The sequence below is a fragment of the Bos javanicus genome, chromosome 7 (assembly GCF_032452875.1).
Source record: "Bos javanicus breed banteng chromosome 7, ARS-OSU_banteng_1.0, whole genome shotgun sequence".
Taxonomy (NCBI): Eukaryota; Metazoa; Chordata; class Mammalia; order Artiodactyla; family Bovidae; genus Bos; species Bos javanicus.
The window spans coordinates 79,125,462-79,141,399 of NC_083874.1; the positions used below are offsets into that span (position 1 = coordinate 79,125,462).

General features: G+C 37.9%; 1 protein-coding gene across 2 annotated transcripts in view; it reads left to right on the top strand.

Annotated features, from left to right (window-relative positions):
• Positions 1-3,855: 3,855 nt before the first annotated feature.
• LOC133251611 (teneurin-2) overlaps positions 3,856-15,938 on the top strand; it is a 764,810-nt gene continuing 752,727 nt past the window's right edge. For both annotated transcript variants that reach the window (XM_061424270.1, XM_061424271.1), the window contains exon 1: positions 3,856-8,190. In XM_061424270.1, the coding sequence (XP_061280254.1) occupies positions 8,145-8,190 (46 nt within the window). In that variant the 5' untranslated portion in view covers positions 3,856-8,144. The remainder of the gene's footprint in view (positions 8,191-15,938) is intronic.

Sequence of the window (15,938 nt, forward strand, 5' to 3'; positions counted from 1 at the left end):
TCTAGGAACCTGCGCGTGAAATGAACAATTTAATTGAGATCCTTATTTTCATTTTGTTCTAGAAACAGTGATTCAGTGACGATTGTTTTGATCGATCACTCTTTTTGAGAGGGTTCTACCTTAAAAAAAATTTTTTTTTAATGAGAGAATTCAATTTGGAGCTAAGAAAGAGCTCCAAAGCGGGCAGTTTAAATGCAGAATGTATTTGTAAATCTTGCAAGTTGCACCCTTAAATGTCACACTCTGAGAGGCACTTGAGTGTGTACCCTCCAGAATGTCTGTTTGTTGTAATTCCATCACATTACATATTTTAGTGCATATCTCTTCCTAGCAGCTTCCAGAGCTTTTCAGATATTCCACATCAGAAATTGCACTGTTTTATCCTGGATTTTACAAGTAGCAACCAGATTATTGTAAAACAGAACTATCTGATAAGTAAGGTTGCGAATTGCTTTTGTGATTGTCATAGGTAAGAGTATTGAAGAAACTGGCAAACAGCATAGTACACTGGTTACGGTAAAAATAAAACCTGTAGCAGTGAATGCGTTTTTCTGATGAATACGTTCAAGGCTGTGATCATTGTGCAACTTCTGGTTGGATGCTTTCAAATGTTCCTTATTGAAAAACATCAGTAACAAGAACCAAATAGTCCACCGAAGGCTGTATTCAACTCAACAGAGAGGAACGTAAATTCTTAGAGTTTCATTGAGGCCAACTCTGTTCGGTCCACCATGGCAAGCAGAGAATTGAGGTTCTCTCTTGATTTGCCTTCCATTTGTACTTTAGGATTAGGCGGCTGGCACTTTGGTTTCCACATAAGGGGGTATTCAAATCACTATGCAAAACAGAAACAGAAAACAGACAGGACTGGCTTCCCTTCAGCAGAAAAAACCCCAAATGCCTGAACATGATAATGTGAACAATTTTATAAGCTAAATAATTTGTTTTAATTGGCTAAATAAGATCTGATATGATTAGAATATTTGATAAACTAATTTCAGGAAACTATATCACCAACCTTTAATCATCTTATATACTTACTGGAATTTTGGAAACAGATACAAGAATGGACCTGAATTATCTCATCTTTACAGTAAGAAGAACACATGAAGGGTTTTTTGAAACTTCAGAGGTTATAACCTTTTATTTTGGAGAATTTTTTTTTCTTTTTGAAAACCAGTACTTTATAGATAGTTTCAACATCCTGAATCTCTAGAAGGGTGAAAAAATTTTCCTAAGAAACCTCCTGTGTTCAAGGAGTAAGGCTTATTAAGGTGAGGTATCTTTCACCATGTTCTCTTCCATCCTATCTCCCCTAAGAAAAGACTAACCTCCCAAATAAGCGGATAATCAGATCTGAATGACCCCATAGATGAGACCCTATAGAACTGAGAAAACTTTTCTCTAAGGATTAGTTGCTTACAGGTCAGTATAAGCTGACTTTCAACTAATATGTTAATGATTAGGGAAAAAAATTATAATCTTCCAGAAGACAGTTGTTAATTCTTCCTGCCTGCAAATCTCAGTTTGTTGGAGTGAGTTAATTTCACACTAGCTGAAATACTGGTTGATTCTGTGCATGTGCTCAGAAATACATACACTGGGACAAAGGGAATGGTCTTTCACCTAATGGCAGAATAAGCTACAATAAAATTCTATTTTGCCACTATTCTAGCAGGATCCTAACAACAGTTTTCTAAAGGCTGAGGGCTGTGTTAGATGTTTTTGCACATAATTTCTGAATAATATAATTTTATACCTATCCGTACTTTCAGTATAAACATCAATCAACATGCTATTTATATACATATATAATGTAATATATATGTATATATTATACACACACACTATATACAAGATAGTACTCAAAAGAATAGCAATACATATTATACATTAAAAAGTAAAGGCACTTAGTTCCTACAGTCTTCAGGAAACTTAAAATCTAAATGATGAAATAAGAATAACCTAGAGATTTTAGAAGAATACAGTTCACTAACAGTCTGAGATATCCAAAGCCAGGACAAGATTAATTTGGAAAATTACATGTAATGAAAAGTTTCATGCAAAGGGTGCTTTGAAATTAGAGAAAAGAGCATTTACCATGAGCTAATATAATCCAGAAAGGATTCTTTGAGGAAATGTTATTGTGAACAAAGGTTATCATGTATTTAACACAATTAATTCCATGAGAAATAACATGGAAAAGTGGCAGAGTACAAAATATATATGGGTGAATATATACCAGTCATGTGGGAATCAAAAAAGTCTCCAGAAATGGATGGGTTTAGGCAGCACTAGGGGATGACCCCATTCACTCATTCATTTATCAGACACATATGTATTGAACACCTACCGATAAGCCATGCACTGCCTTCATTACCAGGAATACAGCAGTGAGCAAAAAAATATCCTGACTTCATGAAGTGTATGCAAATATCAAAAGACGGGTACCAGACAACAGCATTTGATGACATTAATTATCCTGTGTGGGGTGCACAGGGATTTCTCAGTTCTCTTGCTTTTTACTCATGCAAAGACAGACAGAGACCATGGTCTACACATATTTGAAATGAAAACATTCATTCAACTTGTTGCAAATTCAATAGCATTGTTTATTACCACATACACTGAAAAACACTGAATATTTTACCTTATTCCAGGTTGTTTTAGTATCTTATAGACTAATATCCAGATAGAAAAGAAATGAGAATATAATTATTGCACTTATTTAAAAAGAAAGAATTAAAGGTGATGGAGTAGAATTAAAGGTGATGCTATGGGTATTTGAGTGACTATTTCTGCCTTTCGGTGAAACCTTAAATGGATGACACTCAGCTAATGACCTTCACTTTTCCATGCATGGAATGGGTAGCCTGAGGGCCCTAGCTTCAAGCAGAATATAAGTGCCAAGTACGAAGAACCAAATCAAATCGATGAGTATCACTTTCCTACAGCTTTATTTGCAGAGACAGTCATTCTTTTCTATTTCCATGCCTCACTCATATGTACTCATTCTCTTTTATATTATTTTGTATAATTATGATGTTTCTCATAGAAAGAATGATGAAGCCATTTCCGCAAAAAATCAGTGTCACTGAATTTAAATATGGTTAAAAACTTGAATCCCCATGAGCTCAGATGATCAAGCAGTCAACGTTTACCAAGTAGGCAGGCTACTTTGTTCAAAGATTTATGAAAGATACTAAATATACAAAGATAGTTTAAACATGAATATTGCTCTCATTTAGTCTATAACATAGAAAAGTATGGCACAAACCTGAAAAAAAAAAACATAATAACAAGCCAGGATGATATAGACTAAGTGGTAAATTATTGGCAAGGATGAAAATAACTGCAAGGTGGGAAGACAAGGGTTTATATTCTGGCTCTGTATTTGTTCTTTGTGTAATATTGGGTAAGTTAATTTTGCTAAAGCTCAGCTTTATCCTCTGTAAAATGGGTCTAATAGCCATTTGGTGAGTTGTCCTGAGGTTTAGAAATTAGAGGCAACAATAAATCCCTGTCATTTAATAGCACTTGTATGATTACTAATTCCTCTTTATTGAGTGGGTACTAGCTGTGTACTAGATATTGTGCTAATCCCTTTACATTTATTACCTAATGAAATTACATCATCACAGTATTTTACAGGTGATGACAGTGATGATGAAACAGAAAATTGATTTGCCCAATAGTCCCACAGTTAGGAAGCAAATTTCAAGTCAGCATGGGGACCTAGGAATAACCCCAAAGACACGCTGTTTTATTATTATACAAATCACCTTCCCTCTAGCTAAGTTGTGATGAAGACGAGGACTCTCTAAAGAGAATGAGGAATGAGGCTCTGAAAGTGATCTCTCGGGGGATGGGGTGGGGTGGGGAGGGCGGGAGCCCCGAGTGAGGGACAGAATGAATGTTTACACAGATAGGTTGGTGTCAGAGATGACTGAATATGAAGGGGGAGAAAAAAACTGCACAACAAAGTGATTCCTACTAGTTCTCTAGAGAACTGCGAACCTTTGATGATTTCTTTTAAAAACTAATATATACTTAGAATGAGGAAAGAAATCACAAATGACAAATGTTAAAGGGCTGACAGTAATCACAAATATTACAATTGCCAGGAAAGTAGCATGATCTTTTTTTATTATTGGCTTGACACAACTCCTCCTTTTCCTACATTTTTTTCCTATGTCCTCTTTGTTTCTTCAGTGATAACAATTTTACTGTCATTTGGGGAGAACCTTTGATGAATTTTTAGCTGCCACATAAAGTAATGAAATAAAACAGACTTTCAATCGACCAGTCAATAACTGTTGGGGATGGATGTCATTCAGAGTGGCATTTTAAGAAGGTTATTCTGGCTTCCAAGGATGAATTAGAGAAGAGAAGAAAACCTCTTAAAATGGTTGTTTCAATAGCAGTGTCATGACAGTTGGGAGAAGTGTCACAACTAACAAGGCACTAATAGTAAAGTATTGGTTTGCCGAAGATTAGCTGCTTCATCCATTAGAGCAGATTCAAGGTCATTCCTAGAATAATGTCACTCGCCTTCACTTAGATTCTGAGTGCTTTCTTGAGAAGAGGAAAAGCAGTGGTGTTACAATCTGGCTGGGTCTTTGGCAGGACCCTAGGACTGTCCCTAGAGAAGTGAATGCTGCATTTTGTCCCCGTCCATGTGTTTCAGGACAGAAAAGCACAGCCAAGTGTTGCATTAGAGGATTATCACAATAGTCCAGACAGAAGAGCCCAGATGGAGAAGGTATTAAAAATCTGGAAATGAAACAATAACTTTAAAAGATAAGAGGGGTGATATTTGATAGCTATTGATAGTCAAATGATGAGAGAGAAAAGAAAGGGACCCCATATGACTTCAGGAGTTATACACTTTACACAGGTGAGGGAATTGGGAGAAACAGCTGGTTTTGATTCATGAGTTTGGTTGTAGATCTTGAGTTTTACGCATATCACCCAAGTGGAAAGACCCAGAGGGCAGGTTAAATAACTAGAGCTTACAAGGAAGGTCAGAGTGGAAATAAGTCTTTGTGAGTTGTCTATTCTGAGGTGAAAAAATATTGTCTATTTTAACTATTAAAAAAAATCTTTTGGGTGGATTTTCTAATAGGAATTAACATGTATGAGGCACTTGCTATATGCTGGGAACAAAACTCATAACAGCACATGCATTATTTATTCCTAGTGATAGACCCAAGGGGCAGGTAATGTTATTATACCCATTTTGAGATGAGGAAAGAGCCACAGAGAGGCAAAATAATTTGGTCGAGATCACACAGCAAGCAAATGGTGGAGCTGGGATTCAGTCCCACACAGCCTGATTCCAACCACCATCTACTCCATAGTATGGGTTTGCCAGGTGGCGCTAGTGGTAAAGAACCTGCCTGCCAATGCAAGAGACCCAGCTCCGATCCCTGGGTTGGGAAGATCTCCTGGAGAAGGGCATGGCAACCCACTCCAGTATTCTTGCCTGGAGAAACCCAAGGACAGAGGAGCCTGGTGGGCTACAGTCCATGAGGTTGCAAAGAGTCAGGCACAACTGAAGCAACTTAGCATGCACACACTCCCTCCACTGTATAAGCTCACGGGGGAAAGCTGTCCTGCAGAGAAGTAAGAACTTGTGAACGTCATATTCTCGCAAGAAATATTAATGTGATTTGGGCCGACTTGGGCACCTCAGTATAGTCAGATGTTTCCCCCATGGTCAAGGTTAAGTCATATAAATCAGACCACAAAAATTGCCCACTCAGGGTCCCCACCTCCTCACTAAAGAAGTGGTAAAAATAAGCAACAACACTGATAGCCATTTATAGCTTAAAAAAAAAATCTTTTTGCCACCTGGATTTCTTTTTATTTTACCTTGACTATGCTTTGCTGATCCTGTTCAATAAGACTCAGGCCACTCCCCAGCTTTTCTTGCACTGAAATAGTTATTTTTTAAAAAATAGTTATAGTCTTATAACAAGGTCTTTATTTTTATTGGCAGAAAATTCCCAGCCTACTTACTCCCTTGTATCAAGTTAATTTTAACTATAAAACCTATATCAATAATGCCATTTAAAGGAGACTGCTTCCAGTACACTCTGAAATGCCAGCAGAGGATTCTGGACTTACCAGGGCACCATTTCCCTAGCTACTAACTGGCCCTCATCTTTCCCTTCTACATCTGAGCACTCTCCGTTCTTTGGCCAGCTGCCTTCTATTCAGGCACTGTGATTTCTCCATTCTCAACTCCGTCTTAATGATCAGTAGGGCTTCATCTTGATCCCATTGGAGGGTTGGGAGGGAGTTTGTTCCTTCTTTATTTGGGTCGAAACTAAAGATACATCCTCCTATTGGCAAACCATGGAAATAATGACACTCCTAGTTTAACAAGATCAAGCAATCCCTCTTTGGATATAGCAATGTGGCCAGGGCCGAGATAGAAGGTCTTATTCCTGGACCAGTTCTCAGTCTGTATCGGGTGGTTTATACAAGATGCCTAGGATTCAGGGATATAGTGGGATACACTGTAGTTAAAGTAAAATGATTGAATGCTTTGTTTTGCTCTTTTCATTTTTCCCAAATAATAACTATTATGAGTAGGATACATGAGATTTATTTTCCATCATTAGAATTGCTTCATTTCAAAAAGACGGTCAGTCAGAAACTCAAACATATCCTCTTCCTGCTGGCTTCTACTGCGTTAGCTAAGGTTACCATGGGAAGCAAGCAGTTATTTTCACCAATAACTTAACTTATACCAAATACTTGACCTTGGAATAAGCAATTTACATCCTTATACAAGAGGTCACTTAGGGAATTTAACTGTGTAATCCTAGCCCCCACGTGGCAGGAGATGAGTGCAGATGGAACAAAGCTGGTGAAACACCATTCGAAACCATTTGAATTAGGAAATCATTTCTTTTCGACTGTTTTAAAAATGGAACCTACTTTTAAAATGGTACAGGAAGGCAGAAGGATGCAATAAAAGTCTGTAGAAATAGTGACTCAAAAACTCTGTTCCAGGACTCAAGAAAGCAAGCCTGTTGTCACATTTGGAGGGAAACCAGAGAGAATTAAGGTTTTCGCTTTGCTAATAGCTCTTCTCCAACACCTTTCTTTCAAACATCTTGCCCTGCCTTTTATTTTGCCTTTCTTAATCAAACGAATAGAGAGAAACCACCTTTCCAACTTTAACCAGGAAACCTAGGTTTCTGCAAGTGCTCATACTGTGGTGTGGGCTCTTCCTTTTAAAGACAATTATCAAGACGAAGCATTTGTTTCTTCTTTTGTTTACCCGTGGCAGTTTGTCAGCAGTTATGATAAGTAGAGTTCCATCTGCCAGTAAAACTACGCCGCAAATTGCCGTAGAAATTAGCAGCTTTCATTTTTGCCTACATAAATAAATATGTGAAATAAATTGCACATAAACGCATCCTAAAAAAATCACAGGTACACCGCACAGTTAAATGCCAATCAGACAAAACCAGAGACACATGGCGATTATCTCAGTTTTCAAACCTGGAAGATACACGAATGTGTTTCTAAATGAGAGAGGCAGTGTATCATGCTTGCTGAGATAAAAACAGAAGCTGCCAGACACTGCACTGTGGCTTTATTCTCAGAACCCTTTGCCTGCAACCCGCTCTATCTTTTTTCCCCCGTGTTCTCTCTTCCCTCTCTCTCTCCATCTCTCTCTCCATCTCCCTCTCCCCGCTGTCTTTCCCTCGCTCATTGTTCTCTCTCTCCTCCTGCCTTTGATGCACATACGTTGTCACATTCCATTGACTCTTCCCTCTTCTCTGTTCTTACACTCAAGCTAGCGGTGCTTTCGCCAGGCAGCGGCAGCCTCTCCTGCGAGTTTTAGTCATGTGTGCAGCTCAGTTTGATCGAGCGTTCCTTTTCTGCCTTTTCACTCTTACAAAAGATTAAAAGGTGGCGTCACATTGCTCCCCTGTTCCTTCCCGCAGGAGGGACTTAAAAGGGACAACAAAAACTAATCACTTTCAATAAGCATTTTCTTGCTGGGGAAAAGAAAAGAAAAGAAAAAAAAGAAAAGAAAAGAAAGAAAGGGGGGGGTAAGGCGGGGGGTGGATTTAGCGGTGTAATTTGAGACCGGTGGTGAGGATTGGGGCGAGCTAGTGGAGATGCTGCACGCTGCTAACAAGGGAAGGAAGCCTTCAGCTGAGACAGGTAAGAGCGCCCATCGGAGGGTTTGACCGAGTGGCTTAGTTAAATCTCTGTTTTCACCGTTTTGTAATTGAGAAAGGCATCCGCAGCAGAAGCCGATTTTTCAGTCGGCTTCCTTTTGTTTAACATAGAAAGTACCTGTATTAATTTTGATGAATTAGAGCATGCAGCAAATTCAATTGAAAATAGATTTGTATAGTAAATGCATTTAAGCTGAATGATTTCTCCTCCGTTTTATTTCAGGGGAGAGATAAGAAAGATGATTTTGATCAGAATAGCACTTTGCATTTACGTGAAATTCTAAATAGCTAACGGGGGAAAAATAATAATAATTCAATTGATCTTGTTTTTGAAGTCTGGGACTTAAACCCTGGGAGACAGCTGGGATTTGAAATTTTTCTTCTAACTGAACTTCTGCTGCGTTATAATAATTTTTCACCGGAGGTTTGAGCAAGGGTAGAGTTTATTTAAGTCAAGCTGCTGAGCTGTGTTTGGCTTGAATCTTCTGGGTGCAGCGCCGTTTCTGTGTCCTTAACCTGTGTCAGGTTGATGTTTCATAAATGGAGATTAAGTGTTGTCCCAAATGAAATATGAAGTTAAAACACCAGGTTAGGGTGTATGTTAGAAGAGGGTCCAGTGCATAATTAGGAATAACTGAATTATGACAGTTTGGAGTGGGAGTTAACTCTGGAGGTGCTGTTTGATCAGTCTTCCTGGATTTTAAGCGGCTCAATAATGAAGGGGGTAATTATCAGCCTCAAGTCAGAACTTTGCATTAGGACCTTAAATATAGAATACATGCAGACTTCCACTATAGGTGGCTTTTAGGAATCTGTCCCTTTTGTGCGCGTGAATGAGAGTTGTGGATTATATTTGATGGCATTTCTCCTTTAAAGAGCTTTGGGATAAAGCTTAAAAGGCTCACATCTATTTTAACGTTGAACAAACACCAAATGCAATACACTGTAGTCTCCTAGTGCCTGATTTTTGTTGCTGCTGCTGTTTTTTTTAAAGTTGCGATCATTTGTTTTGAACCTCAGTCTCCGTTGATTTTATGCTCATTGCCTATGCTGCTAAAATTTATTGCTGGCGTGAATGAATTGAGATTTGAGAATACAAAAAAAAAAAAAAAATCTAATTAGCAGAGTTTTGATTCAAGAATAACAACAGCCAAGTGATATCCAGGTTTTTACCTAGGATGTTCCCTAAAATGTTTGAATTCATTTTCAGATGATTTTGGGGAGGGTTGGGAAAATCTGAATATTAAAAGGGCAAAATTCTGTTAAAAAATACTTCTCCAGAATGAGAGACAGAAAGGTGACTTTAATGCCTCCGCGAGGTTTGGTCCCAGAAAGAACTGCTAGATTGTAGCATAGTTGAGTTCAGCAACCATACATGAAAAGATATTTTATATATTTATTTGGAGATAAGACTATTTTCTTACCAAGTTTCCAAACAACTTGCCCCTCAATTCCTTACTCTGGCATGTCTAGTGTTTGCCAGACCATCTGTGCCCACAGACCATCTTGTGGGTGCAGCCCATGAATCCAGTTTTAGGGGGACACCAGGAGCTACTGAATGTTGGGGCATGGAGATCAAATCAACTATAGGTCTCATCACACTTTATCATCCAGAGCTAATCGTCAACAGACGTTCTCTGGAAAGCCCCTCATACAGGTGTGGGGAGACTTAATTTCTTCATCATGGTTAAAAGAGCGGGGTAAGATGTGGACAAGGGGGAGAGAAACGGCTGTAGGATGTTTGATATAATCATGCCAGTGGTAGCATAGTGAGTTTTTAAAATCACATAGTATGTCATTTCTTCTTTTCAACTTAAGAAACTTGGCAGAATCTCAAAATAGTTCTCAAATTCAGTCCGTGTTTCTGCATAGCTTTCTCTGATCAAGCCTTTTCTTTGATTCTCGCTGTAGCTAACCACTGAGTGTTTCATGCCGCTGTTGATAATAATGATTATTTCTTAAATAACTGACAAGTGTTGAGAAGATGGGCCAGGAGAAATATGTTGTCTGTATCATATATGCGTTTTAATTTTATTTATGAAAATGACTACTTTGTGGTGAGATGATAAATTTGAAGTTGTAGCTTGGCTGTCTGTATCACTGAACCACTGTCCTTCTTCCAGAGAACCAAATGGAACTAAAGTAGGCAGAAATAAATCAGTTGTGAACTGGATGGCAGTTCAGCATGCACTTTTTAAGCAGATGGTAAGCCAAACTATCCTTACTCAAACTATCTGATTAATACAAATAGCATTTTTCTGACTTTTCCAGTAGATGTTGCTGGAGAGCAAAGAAAAGATCATTTTTTACTGGAAAATAAAGAAATGCAATAGACTTAGAAAAGCCAACGAGCAAGATCCTTCTCCCCAAACTCCGCTGATAGCATTTTGCATAATTTGCTAATTAATGAATTATATTGAATCATTACCTTTTATGATGTTCTATAGAAAGCTATTAAAACGTGAGCTAGATTTTTAAATTATGAGATTGTTCTCCTTAGACCCTATATATAATGTCTGTTTGCTGTTTTCCGTTTTTAAAAAATCAAGTTAACTGCACATTACTATTCAGAACATTTCATCCCTGAATGCTAAAACCCTTTAACATGCAAATATGATGTCAGAGGAGGAACTGAAATAGAATACCCTGAGAAGAGTAATGATCAAACGCATTATAAAAATATGCACCAGTTGCCAACATGTAATGAAATATTAAGAAATTAAAAGCATGCAACCTCTAAAGTAATAGAATTTCATTGCTCTGAGACTGTTTTCCCACTGAATATTAAGTGCTTAATAGATCTCTCCGTTAAAAAATAATCGGAAACCTACATGGTTTGTCATGGAAGTTCTTTTATTATCTGATTTTGAAAAATTAGCCCAATAGGATTTTCCTCTGACAACAAAATATAATTAACATTGGCTATTAAGTGCCAGGTTACCAAAGCAAAAGCCACAAGGCTTGATGGACAAACTGGGGCTGCAGAGAGCAAGTATCAGCGCTAGAAGCTGAGGGGACCCATGCTGGAACTCTGCTGATAATCACTCTGATAAAATGACAAAGACATCCCAGGGGAGCCCAGGACTCTAGTACCCAGACACAAACTGATGCAATTTCAGGCAACCAGTGACCTCTATCTATGGGAGTGTTTATTTTTGGAAATGACCAATTCGCCAATTTCAGTTGTGAAAGAGAAAGGTATATAATTTTTCCAATGCAAAGAAGGCCTTGGCTCTTACAAAAGCACATTCAGATAAGACAAGTGTACACCCTTTGTGGTAGAGCTTTCAGTGTTTCTTACCTTAAACAGTCCAAGCTCTTTTCTGGTGCATTTTTCTTATGCACTGAAGTCCTTCTTTGTCAGTTTTCATTCCTGAGGTGTGAAATGCTCCATAGGATGTTTTGACTTAACACCCATTCAATTCTCTTTACTGGGAGGAAAAAGCTTACATTTAGAAGGCATGAGTGTCATCTACTCCTGTTTTGTAATTAGCACTGTAAGTCCACTGGGGTAAGGTTGTTTCAACTTTTTTTTTTTGCTTTGATTCAAATACGTATTTTGTGTTTGACCCATACTGATTATTTTTTTCTCTCCGTCTTTAAATAAGAAAAGCTTTACAATTTGGTTGGAGTATTTGGTTTCTTTCTCTGGTTGATTTGATTCTTTTCTTTCGGTGTTTTCTGTTTTTCATTATAGCTATCAAGCAATGACTCTTTTCAAAGCACCCTGTTAGATGTGCCCCCAAATATCTGTCCTGATAGCAAAAAATATCTGTCCTTTTGGTGAGAACCTTAGGAAAACAGAAGGTGCCGACCAGACCTGGAGAATTATCTAGTGGGTTAAAAACGTGCTGGTTAGTCCTGACTTTCTTTAGGAGAGCAAAGAAGGAAAGGTCATTGCAAGTTGAGGGAAACCTGAGGATGATCACCTTTGAATCAGAAAGTGAAAGGTGAAAACACAGAATAATCCAAATGAGCAAACTCAGAGGGGTCCTGTGGGCAATAACACCAAAATGAATGACCAATGCCAGTAGGACTGAGAGCCTCGAATAGCAGACACTCAACAGTCACTGGAAAGATGTGATCTGGCAGCTTCTGGAGGAGTTCTCTTAGTATGGGAGTCAGGGAGAAGTGCGGTAATGGGTCCATACTATGCCGCTTGCCCAGAGATCGTGATGCTAAAATGCCTGTTTAGGGTCCATTTGCTCTCCCATTAAATTGTGGTCCTGAGCAGCTATCGTTAGTAGTAGAATATTGTTTTAGTTTCTAGGGATATTGCAGAAAAAGCAGTGAGAATCCTTAGTCTTGAGGAGGGAAGCCTGTGAATCATGTATTGCATTAGCCTAAGCATGGGTGGTAAGGTTGAGAAACATCAAGGGAGGGGGAGGGACTGGGAGGGAGCCTTCCTGTTGTAATTATTGCAATCTCTTGTATGTACTGTAGATGTCATGGCCTCATTAGGAAGGGATTCTGTGTATATGTTTTTGTTTTCATAAGAAAAACCTTCGCCATTCGTCAGAGATGAGACCTGGAGTTTAGAGGGTGTGGTATTCTCTCTGTATTATTAGTGTTAGGCTCATCTCCGGTTTCCTGACATTGACTCAAATGGGTTTTTATGATCTTTAAGGTTTAATTTCTGAAAAGGTATATACTTTCTTTGTTGAAATCAATTGCCTCCCTGAAATGCCCATGTGTCACTTATTTTCTGTAAGCCTTGTCTCACTTACCTTGAACTGAGAGATATCTAGAATATTTGACTGCAGTTCAGCTATGGAGACTCCTCTAACCATTTAATGGAAGTTTTGTATTAACATATAAGATGTTTTCTTGCATCCGATAGACTTCATAGAGAGAAGCAGTGAAAATAATTATCGGCATCACTAAGTAAGTAGAGAGCCACCCTTTTTCTCAGAAATTGATTTAACTAGCCTATGCCTGTAGACAGGGTGACCAATGCCACCTCAGAACCAAGCTGTAGATGAGTGCTCTGCCTTGTCCTCCAACCACTTTAATCTAATTTGTTCCATTTACTTTTCCAAGCTTTTCATCTTCCCACCATTTTAATACCATCAGAGATGGGGGCTGCCCATGACATTCAAACTTGACATTATCAAACACAAAAGGCATCACTCAGACACTTGACTGCATTACAATGCAAGGGGAAAAAAATAGATCCTAAAGGCTTAGAAATTATTGTTTCGTACCTTGAATGTAGGTGGATTTTTTTTTCTGTTTCTTTCAATCTGTCTCATTTGACTGTTTTGCTTCTGTGTGTTTGCCGAGAGTACTAAAAACCGGGAAAAATTAGCACTCACCAAGCCGTAACATACCTATCCTTATGTTCATTGCAGGGATGTGTATTAAATACAATGGAATTTACAATTCTATGATTATCTGTTATTTGCTAGTCACCGACCACTTCCTGACGAAGTACCAAAGTTGAGCCTTGCCCTGGAGCTGCCTCTTCACTGCTGCCATCAGTTCTTCTGGCAGTTGACTGCGGCCAGACCTTTTTCCCGACTCACACATCTGTGGTCATTGCAGTAACTCTGTTATTGCTGGGTAGACCAGAAATCTATCAAATCCATAGCAGTCCTGTGTTTGTTTACCTATGAAATCTTTGTGTATGCATTGAGATAGAGGGGAGGGATTCTTAGTTAATATAAATTTATTTATACCTCCCTTTACTTGCGATCCTGAACTTTCTATTCAAAGACAATTTACCCCCATATGTAAGACAACATTTGTGAGCTGAACAAACAGTGCTATCAGATTGTGGTGAATTGCTTCAGTAGTATTACTTCATGCATAGAGATTGAGTGTGTTGTAAAGCTCTGTAAAACAGCCAGCTACATGGTATCCTACAGGTTTAATATACTTCTCTAGCCTTGTACTTGGGAAGGATTTCTGTAATTGGAGACAATCTAGCTAGGAGAACTTTTAAGCTATTGGAGGCTGAAATACAAGTTTTTGCGAAATGTGACTTTCTAGTCTTGAAACTGAGTAGATTACAAATTTCTCTTAACTGGACAGAACCATTATTGAAAATGTAGAACAATCTTGATTATCTAGAGTTTGAATTTCCAGCATAGGGATTATTCAGATTTCTTCCTGACTCCCCTGTCTTTTCTGTCACTACCTGACGTGAATCATTTCTCTAATCATTGGCACTTCTGCTAATGGTGTGGAAAGGCACGTTTGAACAGGAAAATCCAAACCTGGGAATTTTCCTTCAGAAGACTGAATTATGTAAAAAAATCTAAATGGTAGGTTTTTTAAACTATTCATTAAAATTGACTGTATTTCCTTCTGGGGGTACCCCTCTTTTTATTTACAAATGGTGGTTTATTATAGCTATCAAAATACCAGTATTTTACCTACATGTTTAAGAGGCAAACAGTAAATCCAGTAGTCTGAATGATTCCAAGTACTTGGTTTCATTGTTTTGGCTTATATCATTCCCCTGCCCTACCACCCAAGCAACTATTATTTTGAATTAACTGGTTGGATAGCATGCCTAGATGGAATTTTAAAAAGCCACTCAGATCAAGCAAGTATACCTTATGTAAGTTATTGGAATTCTGATAAGCATATTTCTCTAGCATTAAGTACAAAAGTGAATTATTGGTGCCCAAACCTAAGTTAATCTCCAACCCCAGTCCTATCTCATGTTCGTCATCAGTGACTGCCAGTCAGTCCTTGATAAGTTATTTACATTTAGGATTTGACCCTCTAGAGGTCCTCAAAGTCCCAAACAACTTTAAAGTCTTGACAACCTCTTATATCCTGGAATTACATTGAAATATAAAGACTTGAAAGGGTGGCTGGCTTTTCTGAGAGACTGTGATCGCAGAGTAGGCATGGACCTTACCAGCCACCTTCCAGTTTTGCAGAGTTTAGGATTCCATCTAGTGGATATTTTCACAGAATCAAATTTGATTTCCTCTCCTTTTCTTATACCTGAGTTGTGGCTTGAACATTTTCAAAATCTTGCAGTCATATCGGCCATATCATAACATCTTATCAAATAATTCACTCTTCTCTTACACTATCCTGATCTGACAAATATATCTATAAACAATTGGTTGCACTTGAGGTGCCTAACCAAAACTCACAAGATGTTTCAGTTTCTAAATTTAATAGGTAAGGTAATGTAGCTAACAAAATATATAATTTGTAGTATAGTTGATCCAAATATAAAGGGCAAAAATGTTATTCTTGATACTAAAAATATTTTCTTTTCAATAGATAAAAACTGAGTTTATTAGAAAGAAATATACTTGAAGTTTTAGAATGTTGAGGTATAGTTGATGATGTACTATATAACCATTAGTTTTCAATCCGTATTGTAAAATGAAAATTTAGGCAATAATTTAGCAGGCAAAACTGAAAATGGAAAACCTTAGTAACTATTAGAAAAATCATTCTCAAATCTAGTCATAAATTATATACATGTAGGAAATGCCTCTTGACATTCGTGTGTGCACATGTGTATACATAAATATGTTACTATATGTATGTGCATATTTGTATCTCTAATTCCAGCTTTGCACCTGTATCTATATTGATATTTGTACCTGTGTCTATAGTCAGAGGTAGAAAGAAAGAGAGAGAATGGTCATATTCCTAGTAACATGTAAGGTGGTTATGTTCCTGGCAAAATACCATGTTTCTTTCTAGCTGACATGATTAATTTCCCATAATCTGACATGCAATGTACTAGTTACCAGA